This window comes from Arvicola amphibius, chromosome 1 (genome assembly GCF_903992535.2).
Source record: "Arvicola amphibius chromosome 1, mArvAmp1.2, whole genome shotgun sequence".
NCBI classification, from domain to species: Eukaryota; Metazoa; Chordata; class Mammalia; order Rodentia; family Cricetidae; genus Arvicola; species Arvicola amphibius.
In genome coordinates, this window is record NC_052047.1 from 68,651,742 (window position 1) to 68,673,899 (window position 22,158).

At 44.9% G+C, this 22,158-nt stretch overlaps 1 protein-coding gene across 4 annotated transcripts in view; it reads right to left on the minus strand.

The window, feature by feature from the left end:
• Mtmr3 (myotubularin related protein 3) overlaps positions 1-22,158 on the minus strand; it is a 140,814-nt gene that overhangs the window by 18,673 nt on the left and 99,983 nt on the right. For all 4 annotated transcript variants that reach the window (XM_038335623.1, XM_038335622.1, XM_038335621.1 and 1 more), the window contains exons 9-11: positions 18,107-18,220; positions 1,456-1,661; positions 54-185 (exon numbers count right to left, since the gene is read on the minus strand). In XM_038335623.1, the coding sequence (XP_038191551.1) occupies positions 54-185; positions 1,456-1,661; positions 18,107-18,220 (452 nt within the window). The remainder of the gene's footprint in view (positions 1-53; positions 186-1,455; positions 1,662-18,106; positions 18,221-22,158) is intronic.

A 22,158-nucleotide genomic window follows, 5' to 3' on the forward strand; every position in this document is an offset into this window, starting at 1 on the left:
TGAGTGAGCTGCACCTACAAGGACGGATTATCAAGGGACGATCATGCACTCACCTGGACACTCACAGCCTCCTCCTTTGGCTCGATTTGCCACAGCTGCTGCATAGGAGCGTGCATCCAAGATCAAAAGTTTCTGTGGCTGGAGAGCTAAACTTTCTGCTCCTGAAGTGTTTGAAAGAGAGGAATCTGCAGACATCAAGAAGAGCGGAAAAGCTTAATGAACCTAGTTTTCCTAGAACTGTGAAAAGTCAGAACCAGAGGCAAATATTACAGTAAAACAAAATAAAACTCAAAGCAACAAAGTCCCCTAACTAGACTCTGGTACACAAACTTGGCTTCAGTCTACCCTGTTTTGCCTTCTGATTAAAAACTGATGGAGCTGGAGAGATGGCTCAGTGATTGAGAATACTAACTGTTCCTCCAGAGGTCCCGGGTTCAATTCCCAGCACCCACATGGCAGCTCATAACTATCTGTAACTTCAGTTCCAAGGGATCTGACACCCTCACACAGACATACATGTAGATAAAACACCAACTCACATGAAGTAAGTTATTTAAAAAGAAACCAATAAGGATTTATTTTACAAAAGCAATTCCCACATCACATGAAGACCCATATTGCCCAATCTCTTACTCCCATTTCTTTCTCTCTCTTTTTGTTTTTTTTTTTCCTTTTGTTTTTCAAGACAGGGTTTCTCTGTAGCTTTGGAGCCTGTCCTGTAGACCAGGCTGGCCTTGAACTCACAGAGATCTGATTGTCTCTGCCTGCTGAGTGCTCGGATGAAAGGCGTATGCCACCACTGCCTGGCTCTTATTCCCATTTCTAACTTTCTTATTCCCATTTCTTCTTTCATAGAAGCTGTTATTTCTCAGGCTATAGTTCAGAGGTTAAGAGAACTGACTGCTCTTCCAAAGGTCCTGACTTCAATTCCCAGCAACCACATGGTGACTCAGAACCATCTATAATGAAATCTAGTGCCCTCTTATGGCCTGCAGGCATACATGCAGACAGAACACTGTATACATAATAAATAGAAGGAAGAAGAAGCTGGCATTTCTCTCTGTAGACTGGCGATAACCCAAATCCTCATTACAAACCCTTCATTTTTTCATGATGATATGGAAGACAACACTAGGCTCTCAAATCAAGCTTGAAACAAAAGGTCTCCCAGTGATTTGTCAAGACCTGTCAGTCCCCAAACAATCTCACTGAATTCTCTTTTACAAAAGTAACTATAGCCAGGTGTGGTGGCACATACCTTTAGTCCCAGCAATCAGGAAGCAGAGGCAAGCGGTTCTCTGTGAGTTTGAGGCCAGTCTACTCCAAATAGTGCATTCCAGGAGAGACACTCAAAAAACCCCAAGTAACATTGTGTCTTCTAAGAAAAGGCCATTTTAAGGAAAGCTTCCCAGGTGCTTTCAAAAACTGCTGTCATGGGCCTAGAGAGCACCTTACCGAACTCCACATCAGAAAGATCTCCGCCATTGGGAAAGTCCCGACAACTGTTCCTAGTGGAACCCTTGCTGATACTTGATTGGGAGTCAGAAGCACAAGCTTTGGCCACCGACTGCACCAGATGTTCGTCGTCAGCATTCCGCCAGCCCCACCAGCTAACCTCTGGTTGTCCACAGCGGGCAATGACAGCTCCATTGCTCTGGTGCCTGTGTGGAGGCAAGAGACAATAACTACTATTTCAAGACCCCAACCTGATGCTCTGTACTCACACAAAAAGTATGGTAGGTGATTATGAGTTCTTTAATGAATAGCTTGACACTAGGTAAATACTGAATTGGCTTCAAATCTTTACAATATTAATAGGGGCAGAAATGAATAAAAATGCAGCACAAGTAATAAAAACTCAGAAACAGATATTGGAATTCAACCTGAAGATCAGAAAAACAAAGCAGCCAAGCCACTAGAGAGCTCTTACGTCTATGAAATTTTCAGACTGAAAGAGAGTGAGTTCCTGTCTCATCCTCCCTTATATTCCACTCTCTGGGATTAGAGGCGTGCACCACCACTGCCTGGCCTGGATGGATGACTAGTGTGGCTGTTTTGCATTCTGATCTTCAGGCAAGCTTTATTTATTAAAATACAAATGAAATATCACTACATAACAAAACCTACATAACTTTCTAAATTATCATCCCATTATAGTGCTCTCTATAAAGTTACCAACAAATGATAAATGAATATTCTCAGAGAAAATAAACTAACACTCACAATTTAGATATTCTGAATGTTTATTTGAGAAATAAGCTTTTTAAAAAAATTATGAATACTATTCTAATTCTACTATGTAATAACTAAGTACAAATACCTCATATCAGTACAAATTCTGATACTGAATCCAATGCATTAGATGCTAAAGTATAGAACAAATTCCTTGCTCCCCGGATACTGCCTCTCTCTTCCTGTCCCTTCCCAGCTTGCACCCAGAATCCTCCCCCCCTCCCCCTTCCTCATCCTCCCGTCTTTGGGGCCACAAAATCCCACAGCTCAGCCTGTTTGGGCTCTGGGGACCTGGAATTGAGTGCACCCAGGCCGGTGGGAGGTCCCCTCCTTCATTTGACTGCCCGGAGCAAGGTAGGCCTTTGTCTGAGAGCTGCTTGGCCTGCAAGGGGACCTGAAAGTCTGCAGGAGGATCCATCGTTCTTTGGGGTGAGTGAGGAGTGAGTGCCCGAACCGCGGCAGCTGCCCGGAGAGGGACCACCGACTCTCCACAACTCCCCCTGCCACCAGCACACTTCCTGCTCTTCCTGCAGGGGTTATTCTCCCCGGATACTGCCTCTCTCTTCCTGTCCCTTCCCAGCTTGCACCCAGAATCCTCCCCCCCTCCCCCTTCCTCATCCTCCCGTCTTTGGGGCCACAAAATCCCACAGCTCAGCCTGTTTGGGCTCTGGGGACCTGGAATTGAGTGCACCCAGGCCGGTGGGAGGTCCCCTCCTTCATTTGACTGCCCGGAGCAAGGTAGGCCTTTGTCTGAGAGCTGCTTGGCCTGCAAGGGGACCTGAAAGTCTGCAGGAGGATCCATCGTTCTTTGGGGTGAGTGAGGAGTGAGTGCCCGAACCGCGGCAGCTGCCCGGTGAGGGACCACCGACTCTCCACAACTCCCCCTGCCACCAGCACACTTCCTGCTCTTCCTGCAGGGGTTATTCTCCCCGGATACTGCCTCTCTCTTCCTGTCCCTTCCCAGCTCGCACCCAGAATCCTCCCCCCCCCCCCCCTGCCTCATCCTCCCGTCTTTGGGGCCACAAAATCCCACAGCTCAGCCTGTTTGGGCTCTGGGGACCTGGAATTGAGTGCACCCAGGCCGGTGGGAGGTCCCCTCCTTCATTTGACTGCCCGGAGCAAGGTAGGCCTTTGTCTGAGAGCTGCTTGGCCTGCAAGGGGACCTGAAAATCTGCAGGAGGATCCATCGTTCTTTGGGGTGAGTGAGGAGTGAGTGCCCGAACCGCGGCAGCTGCCCGGAGAGGGACCACCGACTCTCCACAACCCCCCCTGCCACCAGCACACTTCCTGCTCTTCCTGCAGGGGTTATTCTCCCCGGATACTGCCTCTCTCTCCCTGTCCCTTCCCAGCTTGCACCCAGAATCCTCCCCCCCTCCCCCTTCCTCATCCTCCCGTCTTTGGGGCCACAAAATCCCACAGCTCAGCCTGTTTGGGCTCTGGGGACCTGGAATTGAGTGCACCCAGGCCGGTGGGAGGTCCCCTCCTTCATTTGACTGCCCGGAGCAAGGTAGGCCTTTGTCTGAGAGCTGCTTGGCCTGCAAGGGGACCTGAAAGTCTGCAGGAGGATCCATCGTTCTTTGGGGTGAGTGAGGAGTGAGTGCCCGAACCGCGGCAGCTGCCCGGTGAGGGACCACCGACTCTCCACAACTCCCCCTGCCACCAGCACACTTCCTGCTCTTCCTGCAGGGGTTATTCTCCCCGGATACTGCCTCTCTCTTCCTGTCCCTTCCCAGCTCGCACCCAGAATCCTCCCCCCCTCCCCCTGCCTCATCCTCCCGTCTTTGGGGCCACAAAATCCCACAGCTCAGCCTGTTTGGGCTCTGGGGACCTGGAATTGAGTGCACCCAGGCCGGTGGGAGGTCCCCTCCTTCATTTGACTGCCCGGAGCAAGGTAGGCCTTTGTCTGAGAGCTGCTTGGCCTGCAAGGGGACCTGAAAATCTGCAGGAGGATCCATCGTTCTTTGGGGTGAGTGAGGAGTGAGTGCCCGAACCGCGGCAGCTGCCCGGAGAGGGACCACCAACTCTCCACAACCCCCCCTGCCACCAGCACACTTCCTGCTCTTCCTGCAGGGGTTATTCTCCCCGGATACTGCCTCTCTCTCCCTGTCCCTTCCCAGCTTGCACCCAGAATCCTCCCCCCCTCCCCCCTTCCTCATCCTCCCGTCTTTGGGGCCACAAAATCCCACAGCTCAGCCTGTTTGGGCTCTGGGGACCTGGAATTGAGTGCACCCAGGCCGGTGGGAGGTCCCCTCCTTCATTTGACTGCCCGGAGCAAGGTAGGCCTTTGTCTGAGAGCTGCTTGGCCTGCAAGGGGACCTGAAAGTCTGCAGGAGGATCCATCGTTCTTTGGGGTGAGTGAGGAGTGAGTGCCCGAACCGCGGCAGCTGCCCGGTGAGGGACCACCGACTCTCCACAACTCCCCCTGCCACCAGCACACTTCCTGCTCTTCCTGCAGGGGTTATTCTCCCCGGATACTGCCTCTCTCTTCCTGTCCCTTCCCAGCTTGCACCCAGAATCCTCCCCCCCTCCCCCTTCCTCATCCTCCCGTCTTTGGGGCCACAAAATCCCACAGCTCAGCCTGTTTGGGCTCTGGGGACCTGGAATTGAGTGCACCCAGGCCGGTGGGAGGTCCCCTCCTTCATTTGACTGCCCGGAGCAAGGTAGGCCTTTGTCTGAGAGCTGCTTGGCCTGCAAGGGGACCTGAAAGTCTGCAGGAGGATCCATCGTTCTTTGGGGTGAGTGAGGAGTGAGTGCCCGAAACCGCGGCAGCTGCCCGGTGAGGGACCACCGACTCTCCACAACTCCCCCTGCCACCAGCACACTTCCTGCTCTTCCTGCAGGGGTTATTCTCCCCGGATACTGCCTCTCTCTTCCTGTCCCTTCCCAGCTCGCACCCAGAATCCTCCCCCCCCTCCCCCTGCCTCATCCTCCCGTCTTTGGGGCCACAAGATCCCACAGCTCAGCCTGTTTGGGCTCTGGGGACCTGGAATTGAGTGCACCCAGGCCGGTGGGGAGGTCCCCTCCTTCATTTGACTGCCCGGAGCAAGGTAGGCCTTTGTCTGAGAGCTGCTTGGCCTGCAAGGGGACCTGAAAATCTGCAGGAGGATCCATCGTTCTTTGGGGTGAGTGAGGAGTGAGTGCCCGAACCGCGGCAGCTGCCCGGAGAGGGACCACCGACTCTCCACAACCCCCCCTGCCACCAGCACACTTCCTGCTCTTCCTGCAGGGGTTATTCTCCCCGGATACTGCCTCTCTCTCCCTGTCCCTTCCCAGCTTGCACCCAGAATCCTCCCCCCCCCCCCCTTCCTCATCCTCCCGTCTTTGGGGCCACAAAATCCCACAGCTCAGCCTGTTTGGGCTCTGGGGACCTGGAATTGAGTGCACCCAGGCCGGTGGGAGGTCCCCTCCTTCATTTGACTGCCCGGAGCAAGGTAGGCCTTTGTCTGAGAGCTGCTTGGCCTGCAAGGGGACCTGAAAGTCTGCAGGAGGATCCATCGTTCTTTGGGGTGAGTGAGGAGTGAGTGCCCGAACCGCGGCAGCTGCCCGGTGAGGGACCACCGACTCTCCACAACTCCCCCTGCCACCAGCACACTTCCTGCTCTTCCTGCAGGGGTTATTCTCCCCGGATACTGCCTCTCTCTTCCTGTCCCTTCCCAGCTTGCACCCAGAATCCTCCCCCCCTCCCCCTTCCTCATCCTCCCGTCTTTGGGGCCACAAAATCCCACAGCTCAGCCTGTTTGGGCTCTGGGGACCTGGAATTGAGTGCACCCAGGCCGGTGGGAGGTCCCCTCCTTCATTTGACTGCCCGGAGCAAGGTAGGCCTTTGTCTGAGAGCTGCTTGGCCTGCAAGGGGACCTGAAAGTCTGCAGGAGGATCCATCGTTCTTTGGGGTGAGTGAGGAGTGAGTGCCCGAACCGCGGCAGCTGCCCGGTGAGGGACCACCGACTCTCCACAACTCCCCCTGCCACCAGCACACTTCCTGCTCTTCCTGCAGGGGTTATTCTCCCCGGATACTGCCTCTCTCTTACTGTCCCTTCCCAGCTTGCACCCAGAATCCTCCCCCCCTCCCCCTGCCTCATCCTCCCGTCTTTGGGGCCACAAAATCCCACAGCTCAGCCTGTTTGGGCTCTGGGGACCTGGAATTGAGTGCTCCCAGGCTGGTGGGAGGTCCCCTCCTTCATTTGACTGCCCGGAGCAAGGTAGGCCTTTGTCTGAGAGCTGCTTGGCCTGCAAGGGGACCTCACAGTCTGCAGAAGGATCCATCATTCTTTGGGGAAGAGATGGGCAGGCACCAATGCAGGAGCTCCTCCAACAACATGAAAGGCAACATGACATCACCACAAGCCAGACATCCCGAAACAACAAGAATTGAACACCCTACCCCAGAAGATATAGAAGAAACCGACATTAAACAGTACTTTATAAAAATAATAGAGGACCTTAAACAGGAGGTAAAAAACTGCCATAAAGAAATGGAGATGACAAACAAAAAGGTAGACGAAATAAATAAATCTCTCAAAGATACCCAAGAAAAACAAGAAAAACAAGAAAAAGCAATCAAACAGGTAAGGGAAACAGTACAAGACCTGATAAATGAAATGGAGGTATTGAAGAAAACACAATCTGAGGGACGACTGGAAATGGAAACTCTGAGTAAACGAACAGAAACTTCAGAGACAAGTATTTCCAACCGAATACAAGAGATGGAAGAAAGAATCTCGGACTCTGAAGATACTATAGAAGAAATAAACTCACAGATTAAAGAACTAAACAAATCTAACAAATTCTTAACACAAAACATTCAGGAAATCTGGGACACCATGAAAAGACCAAACCTAAGAATAATTGGGGTAGAAGAAGGAGAAGAATTACAACTCAAAGGCCCAGAAAACATATTCAACAAAATTATAGAAGAAAACTTCCCCAACCTAAAGAAGGATGTTCCTATGAAGGTACAAGAAGCCTACAGAACACCAAATAGACTGGATCAAAAGAAAGCATCCCCACGCCATATAATAATCAAAACACAAAACATACAGAATAAAGAACAGATATTAAGAGCTGCAAAGGAAAAAGGTCAAGTAACATATAAAGGGAAACCTATCAGAATTACACCTGATTTCTCAATGGAAACCATGAAAGCCAGAAGAGCTTGGATAGATGTGCTACAGACACTTAGGGAACATGGATGCAAGCCTAGACTATTATACCCAGCAAAGCTTGCATTCACCATTGATGGAGAAAACAAGATATTCCAGGACAAAAACAGATTTAAACAATACGCAGCCACAAATCCAGCCTTGCAGAAAGTAATAGAAGGAAAATCACAAACCAAGGAGTCCAACAACGCCGACAATAACTCAGGCATCTAGCGACCCTTCACCAGCACAACTAGAAGAAGGGAAACACACAAACTCTACTACTAAAAATGACTGAAGTTAACAACCACTGGTCATTAATATCACTTAATATCAATGGACTCAATTCACCTATAAAAAGGCACAGGCTAAGAGACTGGATACGAAAACAGAATCCAACATTTTGCTGTTTACAAGAAACACACCTCAACCACAAAGACAGGCACCTACTCAGAGTAAAGGGTTGGGAAAAGGTTTATCAAGCAAATGGCCCTAAGAAACAAGCGGGTGTGGCCATACTAATTTCCAACAAAGTTGACTTCAAACTAAAATCAATCAGAAGAGATGGAAAGGGACACTTTATACTCATAACAGGAAAAATCCTTCAGAATGAAGTCTCAATCCTGAATATCTATGCCCCTAATATAAAAGCTCCCACTTATGTAAAAGAAACACTTCTAGAACTCAAGGCAGCCATCAAACCACACACACTAATAGTTGGAGACTTCAACACTCCTCTCTCACCAATGGACAGGTCAATCAGACAGAAACCTAACAGAGAATTGAAAGACTTAATGGAGGTAATGAACCAAATGGACTTAACAGACATCTATAGAACATTCCACCCAAATAGGAAAGAATATACCTTCTTCTCTGCGGCTCATGGAACCTTTTCAAAAATTGACCATATACTTGGTAACAAAGCAAACTTCCACAGTTACAAAAAAAATATTAGTAACCACCTGTGTCTTATCGGATCACCATGGATTAAAATTAGAATTCAACAACAATGCTACCCCCAGAAGGCCCACAAACTCATGGAAACTGAACAGTCAACTACTGACCCACACCTGGGTCAAGGAAGAAATAAAGAAAGAAATTAAAGTCTTTCTTGAATTTAATGAAAACAAAGACACAACATACTCAAACCTATGGGACACAATGAAAGCAGTGCTAAGAGGAAAGTTCATAGCACTAAGTGCCCACTTAAAGAAAACGGAGAAAGCACTCATTGGTGACTTAACAGCACACCTGAAAGCTCTGGAAAAAAAAGAAGCAGACTCACCTAGGAGAAGTAGAAGACTGGAAATAATCAAACTGAGGGCAGAAATCAACAAAATAGAAACACAGAAAACAATCCAAAGAATCAATGAAACAAGAAGCTGGTTCTTGGAGAAAATCAACAAGATTGACAAACCCTTAGCCAATCTAATCAAACGGCAGAGGGAGAACACGCAAATTAACAAGATCAGAAATGAAAAGGGGGACATAACCACAGACACAGAGGAAATTCAGAAAATCATTAGATCTTACTACAAAAGCCTGTATGCCACAAAATTGGAAAATGTAAAAGAAATGGACAGTTTTTTAGATAAATACCATATACCAAAGTTAAACCAGGACCAGGTAAATGCTCTAAATCGTCCTGTTAGTCGCGAAGAATTAGAAACTGTTATCAGAAACCTCCCTACCAAAAAGAGCCCAGGACCAGATGGTTTCAATGCGGAATTCTACCAGAACTTCCAAGAAGACCTAATACCTATACTCCTTAAGGTATTTCATAATATAGAAACACAAGAGTCACTGCCAAATTCCTTCTATGAAGCTACAGTTACCCTGATACCTAAACCACACAAAGACTCAACCAAGAAAGAGAATTACAGGCCAATCTCACTCATGAACATGGACGCAAAAATTCTCAATAAAATACTGGCAAACCGAATCCAAGAACACATTAGAAAAATTATCCATTACGATCAAGTAGGCTTCATCCCAGAGATGCAGGGCTGGTTCAACATACGAAAATCTATTAATGTAATCCATCATATAAACAAACTGAAGGAAAAAAACCATATGGTCATCTCATTAGATGCTGAAAAAGCATTTGACAAAATTCAGCACCCTTTTATGATAAAGGTCTTGGAGAGATTAGGGATACAAGGGTCATTCCTAAATATAATAAAAGCTATTTACAGCAAACCGACAGCTAACATCAAATTAAACGGAGAGAAACTCAAGGCTATCCCACTAAATTCAGGAACACGACAAGGCTGTCCACTCTCTCCTTATCTCTTCAATATAGTGCTTGAAGTTCTAGCAATAGCAATAAGACAACATAAGGGAATCAAGGGGATCCAATTTGGAAAGGAAGAAGTTAAACTTTCATTATTTGCAGATGATATGATAGTATACATAAGCGACCCCAAAAACTCCACCAAAGAACTCCTACAGCTGATAAACTCCTTCAGTAACGTGGCAGGATACAAGATCAACTCCAAAAAATCAGTCGCCCTCCTATACACAAAGGATAAGGAAGCAGAGAGGGAAATCAGAGAAGTATCACCTTTCACAATAGCCACAAATAGCATAAGATATCTGGGAGTATCGCTAACCAAGGAAGTGAAGGATTTATATGACAAGAACTTTAAGTCTTTGAAGAAAGAAATTGAAGAGGATACCAGAAAATGGAAGGATCTCCCCTGCTCGTGGATTGGGAGGATCAACATAGTAAAAATGGCAATTCTACCAAAAGCAATCTATAGATTCAATGCAATCCCAATCAAGGTCCCATTAAAATTCTTCACAGAGATTGAGAAGACAATAATCAACTTTATATGGAAAAACAAGAAACCCAGGATAGCCAAAAAAATCTTATACAATAAAGGTACTTCTGGAGGCATTACCATCCCTGACTTCAAACTCTATTACAGAGCTACAGTATTGAAAACGGCTTGGTATTGGCATAAGAACAGAGAAATTGACCAATGGAATCGTATAGAAGACCCGGATCTTAAACCACAAACCTATGAACACCTGATTTTTGATAAAGGAGCCAAAAGTACACAATGGAATAAAGAGGGCATCTTCAACAAATGGTGCTGGCATAACTGGATGTCAACCTGTAGAAGAATGAAAGTAGATCCATATCTATCACCATGCACAAAACTCAAGTCCAAATGGATTAAAGACCTCAATATTAATTTGAACACATTGAGATTGATAGAGGAGAAAGTGGGAAGTACTCTACAACAAATGGGCACAGGGAACCGTTTCCTATGCATAACCCCAGCTGCACAGACTTTAAGGGCAACATTGAATAAATGGGACCTCCTGAAGTTGAGCAGCTTCTGTAAAGCAAAGGACATTGTCACTAAGACACAAAGGCAGCCTACTGACTGGGAAAAGATCTTCACCAACCCTGCAACTGACAAAGGTCTGATCTCTAAAATATATAAGGAACTCAAGAGACTAGACGGTAAAATGCCAATTAACCCAATTAAAAAATGGGGCGATGAACTGAACAGAGAATTCTCAACAGAAGAAGTTCGAATGGCCAAAAGACACTTAAGGTCATGCTCAACCTCCCTAGCTATCAGGGAAATGCAAATCAAAACAACTTTGAGATATCATCTTACACCTGTCAGATTGGCTAAAATCCAAAACACCAATAATAACCTTTGCTGGAGAGGTTGTGGGGTAAGGGGCACACTCATCCATTGCTGGTGGGAATGCAAACTTGTGCAACCACTTTGGAAAGCAGTGTGGCGGTTTCTCAGGAAATTCGGGATCAACCTACCCCAGGACCCAGCAATTCCACTATTGGGAATCTACCCAAGAGATACCCAATCATACAACAAAAGCATATGCTCATCTATGTTCATAGCAGCATTATTTGTAATAGCCAGATCCTGGAGACAGCCTAGATGCCCTTCAGTGGAAGAATGGATGAAGAAACTGTGGAATATATACATGCTAGAATACTACTCAGCGGTAAAAAACAATGACATCTTGAATTTTGCAGGCAAATGGATGGAAATAGAAAACACTATTCTGAGTGAGGTAACCCAGACCCATAAAGATGAACATGGGATGTACTCACTCATATTCGGTTTCTAGCCATGATTATAGGACATCGAGCCTATAAGTTTGGGATCCTTGAGAAGATAATAAGAAGGTGAACTCCCAAAAAAGATATAGTAATCCTCCTGGATATTGGAAGTAGACATGATCGCCAGGCAAAATTGGGAACTTGAGGGTTGGGCAAGACTGGGCCAAGGGAAGATGGGGAGAGAAAAGTGTGAAGGGGAGAGCGGGGGGAGCTCGGAGGAATGGGGTGCTTGGGATATAGGAAGGGTGGATATGAGAGCAGTGAAGCATATATCTGAATTTAAGGAGCTACCTGAGGGTTGTCAAGAGACTTGACCCTAGAGGGGTTTCCAGGGAGACGCCCCCAGTTAGTTCCTTGGGCAGCTGAGGAGAGGGAGCCTGAAAAGGCCAGTTCCTATAGCCATACTGATGAATTTCTTGCATATCACCATAGAACCTCCACCTGACGATAGATGAAGAAAATGACAGAGCCCCACCTTGGAGCACCGGACTGAGCTCCCAAGGTCCTGATGAGGAGCAGAAGGAGAGAGAACATGAGAAAGAAAGTCAGGACCGTGAGGGAACCTCCAGCTGGCGACAGATGGGGAAGGTGACTGAGCCCCACATTGGAGCACTGGACTGAGCTCCCAAGGTCCCGATGAGGAGCAGAAGGAGCGAGAACATGAGGGAGAAAGTCAGGAACGAGAGGGGTGCGTTCACTCATGGAGACGGTGGGACAGAACTAATGGGAGATCACCAACTCCAGTTGGAATGGGACTGATGGATCATGCGACCAAACCCGTCTCTCTGAGTGTGGCCAACAGCGGGGGCTGACTGAGAAGCAAAGGACAATGGCTCTGGGCTCTGATTCTTCTTCATGGACGGGCTCTGTGGGAGCCTTCTCAGCTTGGTCGATCACCTTCCTGGACCTGGGGGGAGTTGGGAGGACCTTGGTCTTAGCATAGAGTGGGGAACCCTGATGGCTCCTTGGCCTTGAGAGGGAGGGAGGGTAGGTATGGGTGGAGTGGATGGGAGGGAAGTGGAGAAGGAGGGGGAGAGAAAGGGGAGAAGGGAGTAGGGGCGGTAGGGGTGGGTAGGAGGCGGGCACGGAGATGTCCATTTTTCCACTATCCCCACAAACATCACCCCTGCTCAAAAAACACAAAAAAAAAAAAAAAAAAAATAGAACAAATTCCTTCCCTCACTTCTGAGGGTCCATTGTAGTACCCATACTCATTACTGCTGGCTTGAGGATTCTTTTTAAATATTGCTCATCTTGGCAACTGTAACATTCACCTGGCCCACAGTGGACTCCTGAAGTTATTCTTCTTAGAGGCACAGCACTCAGTGACCCAGCCAGTCATGCCTCCTTCCTTGGGCTCATAGAAGGAAGAAATCACAATCCCAGTAAACCTTACTTTGACAGATCCTTTTCCAAAGGCAGAAATCATTCTCAGAGTCTACTCTGAGATGCTATTAAAATCTCAGGTGTTTTCCAGTATGTCAATTTAAAAGTTGGGGAAATGTAATAGTTAGTATTAAAAAAGGAAAAAGGCTCAGATACATGCTATATCATCAATAAATTGGAATGTGTCACATAAAGTGAAATAAGCCCATCACTGATGACATACATTGCAAGATTCTGCTTATATGACACATTCAGAACAGGTGAATCTAGAGGAACAATGTATTATTGGGTATACATTGGGTTAGAGCAGTTGGGGAAGGAGGAACGACTGCTAATGAGTATGCGGTTTCTAAGGGTAGTGAAGATACACTTAAGACAGATTGAGAGATGGGTTATACAACTCTAAATGTAATTTGAGAGGTGGGTTATACAACTCTAAATGTAATATACTAAAAACTGCTAAATTGTAGTGACATACTTAAAGCTTATTTTTAGTTATAAAACTAATCATCTGGCTATAAAGATGGAGGGCTCAGTGGGTGAAGCACACGCCTGGGCAAGCCTGGTACCCTGCACTCCATCCCTGAACCCATGAAAAGGTGGAAGGAGGCAACAGACTCCACAAAGTTGTATCACATGTGCTGTGGTATATGTGCCCAAACACACCACACACATATAACACATAAATCAATAAATAAATAACATGTATAAATCTTTTTTAAAGGATTTTTGTATATATTTTATTTCTGTGTATGTGGATGAGTCTGTGTGTGGAAGGAGAGAGGTCAAAAAAAGGACAACAGATCTCTAGGAGCGCAATTATAGGCAATTGTGAGGAACAATATGGGTGCAGGTAACCAAACTCCATTCATCTGAAAGAGCAGTAAGTGCTCTTTATCACTTAGCCAACTCTTCAGCCCCAATAAATACTTTAAAAAAAAAAAAAGCCCCCCAATTCTATACCCTGAAGAATATGCCCATGTTCTTAAGAATGTTCCTGAACACACACATGTAAATCTGCACACAAACAGTGCAAATGTGTTTACACAGACAGAGTACTCCATTCCTGTTTCTTCCTTAGGGAACAACTGGGGAAAGTTTGTTTTTAATTCTCAGGTTCACAAGTAATAAATTAATTTGGTGATAATCAAACCATAATAGAACAGTTTGCTAATAGGTTTTCAATCCTCCTTCACTGTGAGCAGCAAGTATAAACAGTACACATTATTACCAACACCTCATTGGCTCACACACAAATGAAATAAATGACAGGAAGTACAGAGCTGAATGACTGCAAAAGACTTCCCAAAAGAGGGTAGTGGGGACTTTCTGAGGCTTCCTCTGTCTCTGCGAGGCTTTCCAGCACTGAGCCAGGATCAGCAGACAGTACTCTTCATCCTGGGTCTTAGGTTTCTCAGGGTCAACTTGATCACTATAAGTAGCAGAAGTCTTTTAATCTCCCAAAATGCTTGATATTTCATCAAAGATACCTCAAGCCAGACAGCTACAATTACTTTAAAAGGAAAAGTATAAAGAAAATAAGGTAAAATAGATATTTTACTACTTTAACAAAGAGAATTTGGAAAAATACAAAAGGGTAAAATGTCTAGTAAATGAACCCACCTACTAGAGTGGTATATTATTTGTTTTAATAAATAAAGTTTGCCTGAAGATCAGAGGGCAAAGCAGCCACACTAGCCAGCCATTCAGGCCAGGTAGTGATGGCGTACACCTTTAATTCCAGGACTCAGGAGACAGAGGCAGATGGATCTCTCTGAGTTCAAGGCTACCCTGGGCTATGCAAGACTGATCCAGAAACAGATCCAGGTGGTGGTGGTTCACACCTTTATCCCAGTGTTTGGGAGTCACACACCTTTAATCCCAGCACTAGGGAGGTAGAGACAGGAGCGATATGGCTGGGTGGAGAAAGAAATATAAAGGGGAAGAGACAGGAACTCAGTGAAGTGTGGAGTCTGAAGATTCGTGGAGACAGGATCTGAAGATTTGGTAGAGGTAAAAGGTCTCTCTAGTGGTTGACTGCTTTGTTTTTCTGATCTTCAGCTTGAATGCCAAAATCTGTCTCTGGGTTTTTATTATTCGTGCAACAACCTACTAAAAAATAGAATGCTTCCATTTTACATGAAAATGCAATGGTTTTAACTGCCTCTAATTCAATGGTCAGACTCCCCATAGCATATAGTGTTTCAAATGATTGACATGTGCAAAGACAGAGGCGTTGTGAGCCACACTACAGATGAAGGAGGCCTCCCAAGATCCTGCTGTGTTAGAGCAACTCCATAGTTCTAATCAGGTACTGGTTCTAATCAGTGCTGCCAAGGAACTGCTGTTAGTTATCTCAGAAGTCACTGCTGCAGTCCACAAATAACTAAATCTAGGAAATCTTGGATTTTGAGACATCTTGCCACCTTTGGTAGTTTGAATAAAACGTGATGGTTTGGATGAGAATGGGCACCATAGGCTCATAAATTTAAATGCTTAGTTATAAAGGAATGACAATTTTGAGAAGGATTAGGAGATGTGGCCTTATTGGGGTAGGCGTGGCCTTGTTGGAGGGAGTATGTCACTGGGAGTAGGCTCTGAGGTTTTAAAAAGCCCATGCCTGCAGATCAGAATATAGCTCTCAGCTATTGCTCCAATGCCATTCATTATCCCTGCCATTATGATAATGGACCAAACCTTTAAAACTGTAAGTAGGCCCCCAATTAAATGCTTTCTTTTACAAGAGTTGCCTTGGTGTGATGGTTTGAAAAAAATGGCCCCCAAAAGGAGTGGCACTATTAGGAGGTATGGCCTTTTGGAGTAGGTGCAGCCTTGTTGGAGGAAGTGTGTCACTGTGGGTGCAGGTTTTGAGGTCTCTTTTCTCAAGCTTCACTCCATGTGACAGTCGATTTCTGTTGCCTCTGAGTCAAAATGTGGGACTCTTCAGCTCCAGCATCATGTCTGCCTACATGCTGCCATGGTCCCCATCCTGAAGATAATGGGCTGAACCTCTAAAACTGTAAGAGAGTCACCTCAATTAAGAGTTGCTGTGGTCATGGTGTCTCTTCACAGCAATAAAAAACCCAGCTAAGACACTTGGTCATGGTGTCACTTCACAGCAATAGAACCGTGACTATGACATCACCTCTGCTGGCATTGAAGAGTGGTGGAGTGTTCCCAAGTCTTCAACACATCCCTCACAAAACTAAACAACATACGAATCCAATTTGGAGATCAGAGATGTAAGATACACGTCCTGGGATAAAGAATGGCTCCTGGGAGCCTGCTTGATTTACATGGGCTACATCAAGAACTTTCAGGTGTAATCTCTATAATCTTGATTTTCTCTCAAAGACTGAAATGAAAATTTCCATTTATGTATATATTCTAGGGTCTCTAGAATGGGGGAACCCTAGAACTCATGCCTTCTAGAATAACATTTTAGAAAAGAAAAAAAAAAGCTAAATGTTTTATCACATTCTAAGGAGCTTTTCTTACCTAGTACCATTGGGCTTTCTGCCTAAGGGGGGATTTATTGAAGCCTGTTACTCAAAAGATGAAGAGTACTTCCTCCTTCTGCTCCAAGTCAGCAAGTCTTGCAAATGCCAGGCAGCTGATCTAATACAGCTGCCGGTCACAAGAACAACCAGCTTCTTTTCCCATTCTCATAAATCCCTTCAGCTTTTACTGCTAACTCACATGTCAATTCTCATCACTTGAGTGATAGGTAAATTTGGTGACCTACTTTTCCAGTAGGGTATGAAAACAAAGTGATAAAAATGGAAAGCGAAGGCTTAATTAATAGTTTCCACTGAGCACAGCAAATATCGCTGACTTTGTGTTCAGGGTGGGCATTAGAATTTGCCGTCAATAGACAGGAATGCATTAAAGAATACACATTCCCGGGCCTCAACACTTGAGTGCAATGGCTTCTGGTGGGCAGTTTTAAACTAAGCCATGGTTTTAGCTCACCTTGGGCAGAATCTAAAAAGTTTGCACACCAGAAAAATTAAATGGAGACCGTTCACATTACAAAACACAACAATGACTTCCTAAAACTGTAATATGATTGTGTAAGAACAAAGAGGTCACTGACTTATCTCTGAATTATTCATCTGTTCCTCTAAACCACTCCTCAACCATGCTCCTATAAGTAACTTTAAAAGCTGCACTGGTCAGCAAGCTAAACTAGATGGAACCATCTCTTAGGCCTGCAGTCTGTGTCCTATCTGGGATTAATAGAGGTTCATTCATGTCTCCCCACAAGAAGACACATACAGCTCGTATGCCTTGGATTTCTTAAATTTTCCATCCAGTCTCAGCCATTTCTAATTCTATCTCAAAACAAGAGTCTTTCCACATGTCAAAGTGACAGCCACAGACACCATTCTAGTTCATTCAGTTCTATTCTAAGTTTCACCAATCTTTCAACACAAAAGCCCCGCTAAGGTAAAATGAAGCAAGCACAAGAAAGAATGCTCCTCCATACACACACACATGGTTTTTGTTTTTGTTTTTTTTTTTTTTTGAGACAGAATTTCTCCTTGTAGGCATGGCTGTCTTGGAACTCGCTTTGTAGACCAGGCTGGCCTTGAACTCACTGAGGTCCACAAGCCTCTGTCCCCAGAGTTTGGGATTAAAGGTGTACGTCACCACAGCCAAGCTTAAATGTAGCACCTTTTTTTTTTTTTTTTTTTAAAAGACAAGGTCTTGGGACGGGCGGTGGTGGTGCATGCCTTTAATCCCAGCACTTGGGAGTCAGAGGCAGGCGGATCTCTGTGAGTTCAAGGCCAGCCTGGTCTACAAGAGCTAGTTCCAGGACAGGCTCCAGAACTAGAGAAATCCTGTCTCGAAAAAACCAACCCCCCCCCAAAAAAAAAGAAAAGAAAAAAAAAAAGACAAGGTCTTCCTGTGTAGTAGCCCTGTCTAACCTGGAGGTCCTTATGTAGACCAGGCTAGTCTTGAACTCATAGAGATCCACCTGTTTCTAACCCTGGCCCAGACACTTTTCTACTAAAATGATCCTCAGTGTCTACTCACACCACCAGTTAGTGTTCTGGACACAGTGAGTGTTGGTATATTTCTTTCTGCAGGCACAGCTTCAGCAATAAGGAAGTATGGACTTACCCGGGATTGTCTCTGAACCCAACTTCACTTGTCAGGTTAGCAGCTGTAGAGTCAGTGAGCAACAGGTGGTGGGGCAGTAGTACCAGCCTAACTGGGACTGGTCTGGCTTACTTACCTGTAGATAACAGCAGGGATGCGCTTCCAGGATCGGAAGCCTGCCACGCTTTCTAGTTCTTTGTCAGTGATCCAGGCAGGTACTATGAGCTCTTGTGGATAACTACCACACAATCTGTTGGATAGAAGAGGATGGTGGTGAGAAGAAAGGAGGAGAAGGGAGTAATATTAATATGGGGGACTGAGAGATGCAGAAGGAAACTATATAAGCCAGTACAGGATCACTCACTGTTCATGCCACCACAGAGCCAGCTAAATGGGCAACGAGGGTGCCTGCTTAGCATGTTCAAGTATCTGTATTTATTCTCTAGCACAGGAAAGAAAAAAGTAACAGAAGAGAAACTGAAGGGGCATTATTTAAGTTTTTAGTCTCCTTAACTGAATGAGAAGCCATTATTTTGCTTATATTTTATACACATTATCTTTGAAGGTTCAATCTGATTCTACCTTTTGGAATCTGATAAATCTAGCAATAAAACAATGAGAATTGAAGGGTATTCTCTCTCTCCATGATAATTTTGTTATAATTAGTGTGTGTGTGTGTGTGTGTGCATGTGTGTGTGTGTCTTATTTTTAACTACTGGAAAAGCCAGTTAAGTTGCAGGAAGAAAGCGTCTATGTCACTTCTCTCAGCTTCAGTTTCCTCTTGTCAATGGAAGCATGAAGAGGACAATGCCTACCACTTCAGACCTCTAGAGACCTCCCCAGATTAAGTTACTCAATCTCTGGCTTGAACCAGGAAGTCCTAGTGTAAGTAACAAGTGCAGCCAAGCAATATATAGATATAATACCCAGTACTGATCCCAATGAGCTAAATTTGTAATGTGAATAAGCTATTAATCATAATTTCTATAAAACACACTACAGAAGAAAATATATATTCTCTATATAAACATGCTGTCTCTTGCTTGCTCTATCCCTCCCCTGCTCTTGATTAAGGTATTGTGTTTGTGCAGTTCATTTTAAAATGTAAAGCATACTTAAAAATATAGGTTAATAGATAATCATCTATAGTCAAGCTTATAGTCATGTTAGTTAAATTTTCTAGCTGTACAGATATATATTTCAGATGGAGAGGCATTCTTCAAACCTTTCAAAAACTACAGAATATGGCATTTAAAATGTTTTAATAACTTAAAATTTTTCATTACAATGAGATACATCTGCTCCTGACAGCACAATTAATTCAAGAGGAAGATGGGTATCAAAGAGGCTCCTTATGGAGTTTGCTAGCCATTTGGGCAAAAAACTGCTCTTGCCTGGACTGCTTGATGTTACATGCTGTATGAACTGGACATACAAGACCCACCAAAAAAAATGACTGCTAAAGTTGCCTAAAGAAGGTAAGACAGTCCTTTGGGGTTCCTGCTTCATGAAAGAGTGTTAGACATTCTACAAGACACAGAAAAAAGTGACTGACAAACTGTTAATATAGACGAAACTCTTTAAAATGTCTGCTGGATACTATGGGCCTATAGGCTAAAGATGGATGCTCCAATGTTACAGAAGAACTTTGGGTGGCTGTCCAGGCAGCAAGCTGTCTCTGTCAATTCTAGAGTAACTTAGATAATATTATATCCTTCTGGAGTCTTTAATGGAGTTAAAGACTAGATAGTTATAATTGCAGTTTTTCTTAGTTATAATAAAAGATAAAGTAAATATAAATACTGTAACTATAATTTTTACTTAATACCTGTTTTGTTATACGTAATTTTACTGTGTTAAAGCTAGAACCTTCCTTTTTATTTAAACAGAAAAGGAGAAATGGTGGGGAAGTTCTTTTGTCTATGTGTTGCTTTTACTGGTTAATGAATCAAAAAAAAAGCCATGGAGCTGTCAGCAGGAACCTTGCTGGTAGGCCACGAGTCTCATGATAAAATATAAAATGGGTTGATTTAATGTATAAGAACTTGCTAGGAATATGCTAGAATCATTGGTCAAGCAGTGTTTTAATTAATACAGTTTCTGTGTGGTTATTTCAGGAGGCTGGGATTAATGGCTGGGAAATGAACAAGCAACAAGCAGTCTCTCACTACATCCCCCTTCCCCTCTGTCTCACTGTGCTTGCGCGCTCTCTCTCTCTCTCTCTCTCTCTCTCTCTCTCTCTCTCTCTCTCTCTCTCTCTCCCCCTCTCTCTCTCTCTCTCTCACACACACACTTTAAAACAAAAGGGTATATAAATTCACAAACCATCTGTGCTGGCTAGTTTTCATGTCAACTTGACACAAGCTAGAATCATGTGAGAAGAAGGAAACTTAAGAAAATTCCTCCATAGGATTGGCCCATAGGTGTATTCTTGATTGATGACTGATGTGAGAGGGCCCAGCCCACTGTGGCTAGTGCCAACCCTGGGAAGGTGATCCTGGATGGATGGTACAGAAATCAGTTGAGCAAGCCACGGAGAGTAAGCCAGTAAGCAAACAGTACTTCTCCATGGCCTCTGCTTCTGTTCCTGCCCCCAGGTTCCTACCCTGAGTACATCCTCTGACTTCATTTGATGAGGGCTGAGATGTGGAAATGAAGTTGCTTTTTGGTCAAAAATCCTACCTAACACACCCTCTTACTCTACCCTATGCGCTGTTACAAGACTAGGACTTAGGAGTTTTGATCACTCTATACTACAGCTCTTTCTTTCCTGCTCTCATTTTCAGAAGATAAAGAATCATATGTTTAAAAGTCACTGAACCAGGAGGATGGCTGTGATTGAGAAAAGCTACACAAACCTCCTAATATCCATTCAAGCTCGTTTTTTGCTTGTTTGCTATGTTTTCCTAGACAGGGTTTCTCTGTTCAATCCTAGTTGTCCCTGAACTCAGAGATCCACTTTGTCTCTGCCTCCCAAGTGCTGGGATTAAAGGCATGTGCCTCCATTCAAGCTCTTGCCAGTGACTATGACAACTATTCTAATCACTCGTCTTGTTCTTTTCATTTTGTTTTAGGTTCAAGACTAGACCTGGACCTCATTCTTTGGCAGTGGGATGACTGTTTCATAATGCTGGAGACTAACTTACTCATAGGAATCAGTGGTATTTTGTGCACTGTCTAGCAGACCCCACCCCTCTTTCTACTCAGAAGTCACTGTAGGTAAGCAGCTCCAGGGTAGGGAAAGGGGGTTCCACTCAGCAAAGCCTATGTAGCCTCAGATTCCTATGTTTTTTCTCTCCTCCAGTTTGCCTCTGAGAGCAGCTCTATGTGAAGCACTTGAACCTTTGTAACCCCAGGTTCTTAACTTCTTGGCTAGGCCCACGTGAAGGGCTGCAGTAAGTGGTAGGGTTTCTAGTTAAAATTGGCCAAGCACAAATAGACCAAGAAAATGGCTATTATAATTCGAGGTAACTGAAAAGATCAAAGGATGATTAGTGCTGAAAAGAAACGTATAAGAAGAGATTCGTTTCAGTCTCCTGGACAGTTAGTTTACAGAAACTAAGACTGACAAAAATCACAGTATTTAGCCACCTTTTCTCTAAGTATTTACATGTTTTAAGGAAACATGTAATGGATGAACATTTAATAATAGTTATTTAGTATTTAATGGTTAAATGGTCAAAGCTGTGAAATTTTGCCATTAAGATTAGAAATGAGGGATTAGGGCTATTTCTCAGGAGGAAAGTGCTTGCTGTGCTATCATAAGTACCCAAGTTCAGATCCCCAGGGCCCATGTAAAAGGCTAGGTATGGTGGCGTGTTTTTATAATCCTAGCACTGGGGAGGTGGAGACAGAAGGTCCTTCGAGTTTGTTGGTCAGCTAGTCTTGCTGAAGTGACAAGCTCCAGGTTCAGTGAGAGACCCTGTCTCAAAAAATAAGGTGACAGGTGATAAAAGAAGACACAACACTGGCTAGCCTCTGGCCTCTGCCCACACCTGCATAGATGCACGCACACGCACGCACACGCGCACACACATGCGCGCGCACACGCACACACAGACGCACACGCGCACACACACACACACACACACACACGCGTGCACACACGCGCACACACACACACGCGCACACACACACACGCGCACACACACACACATGCGCACACACACACACACACACACACACTGA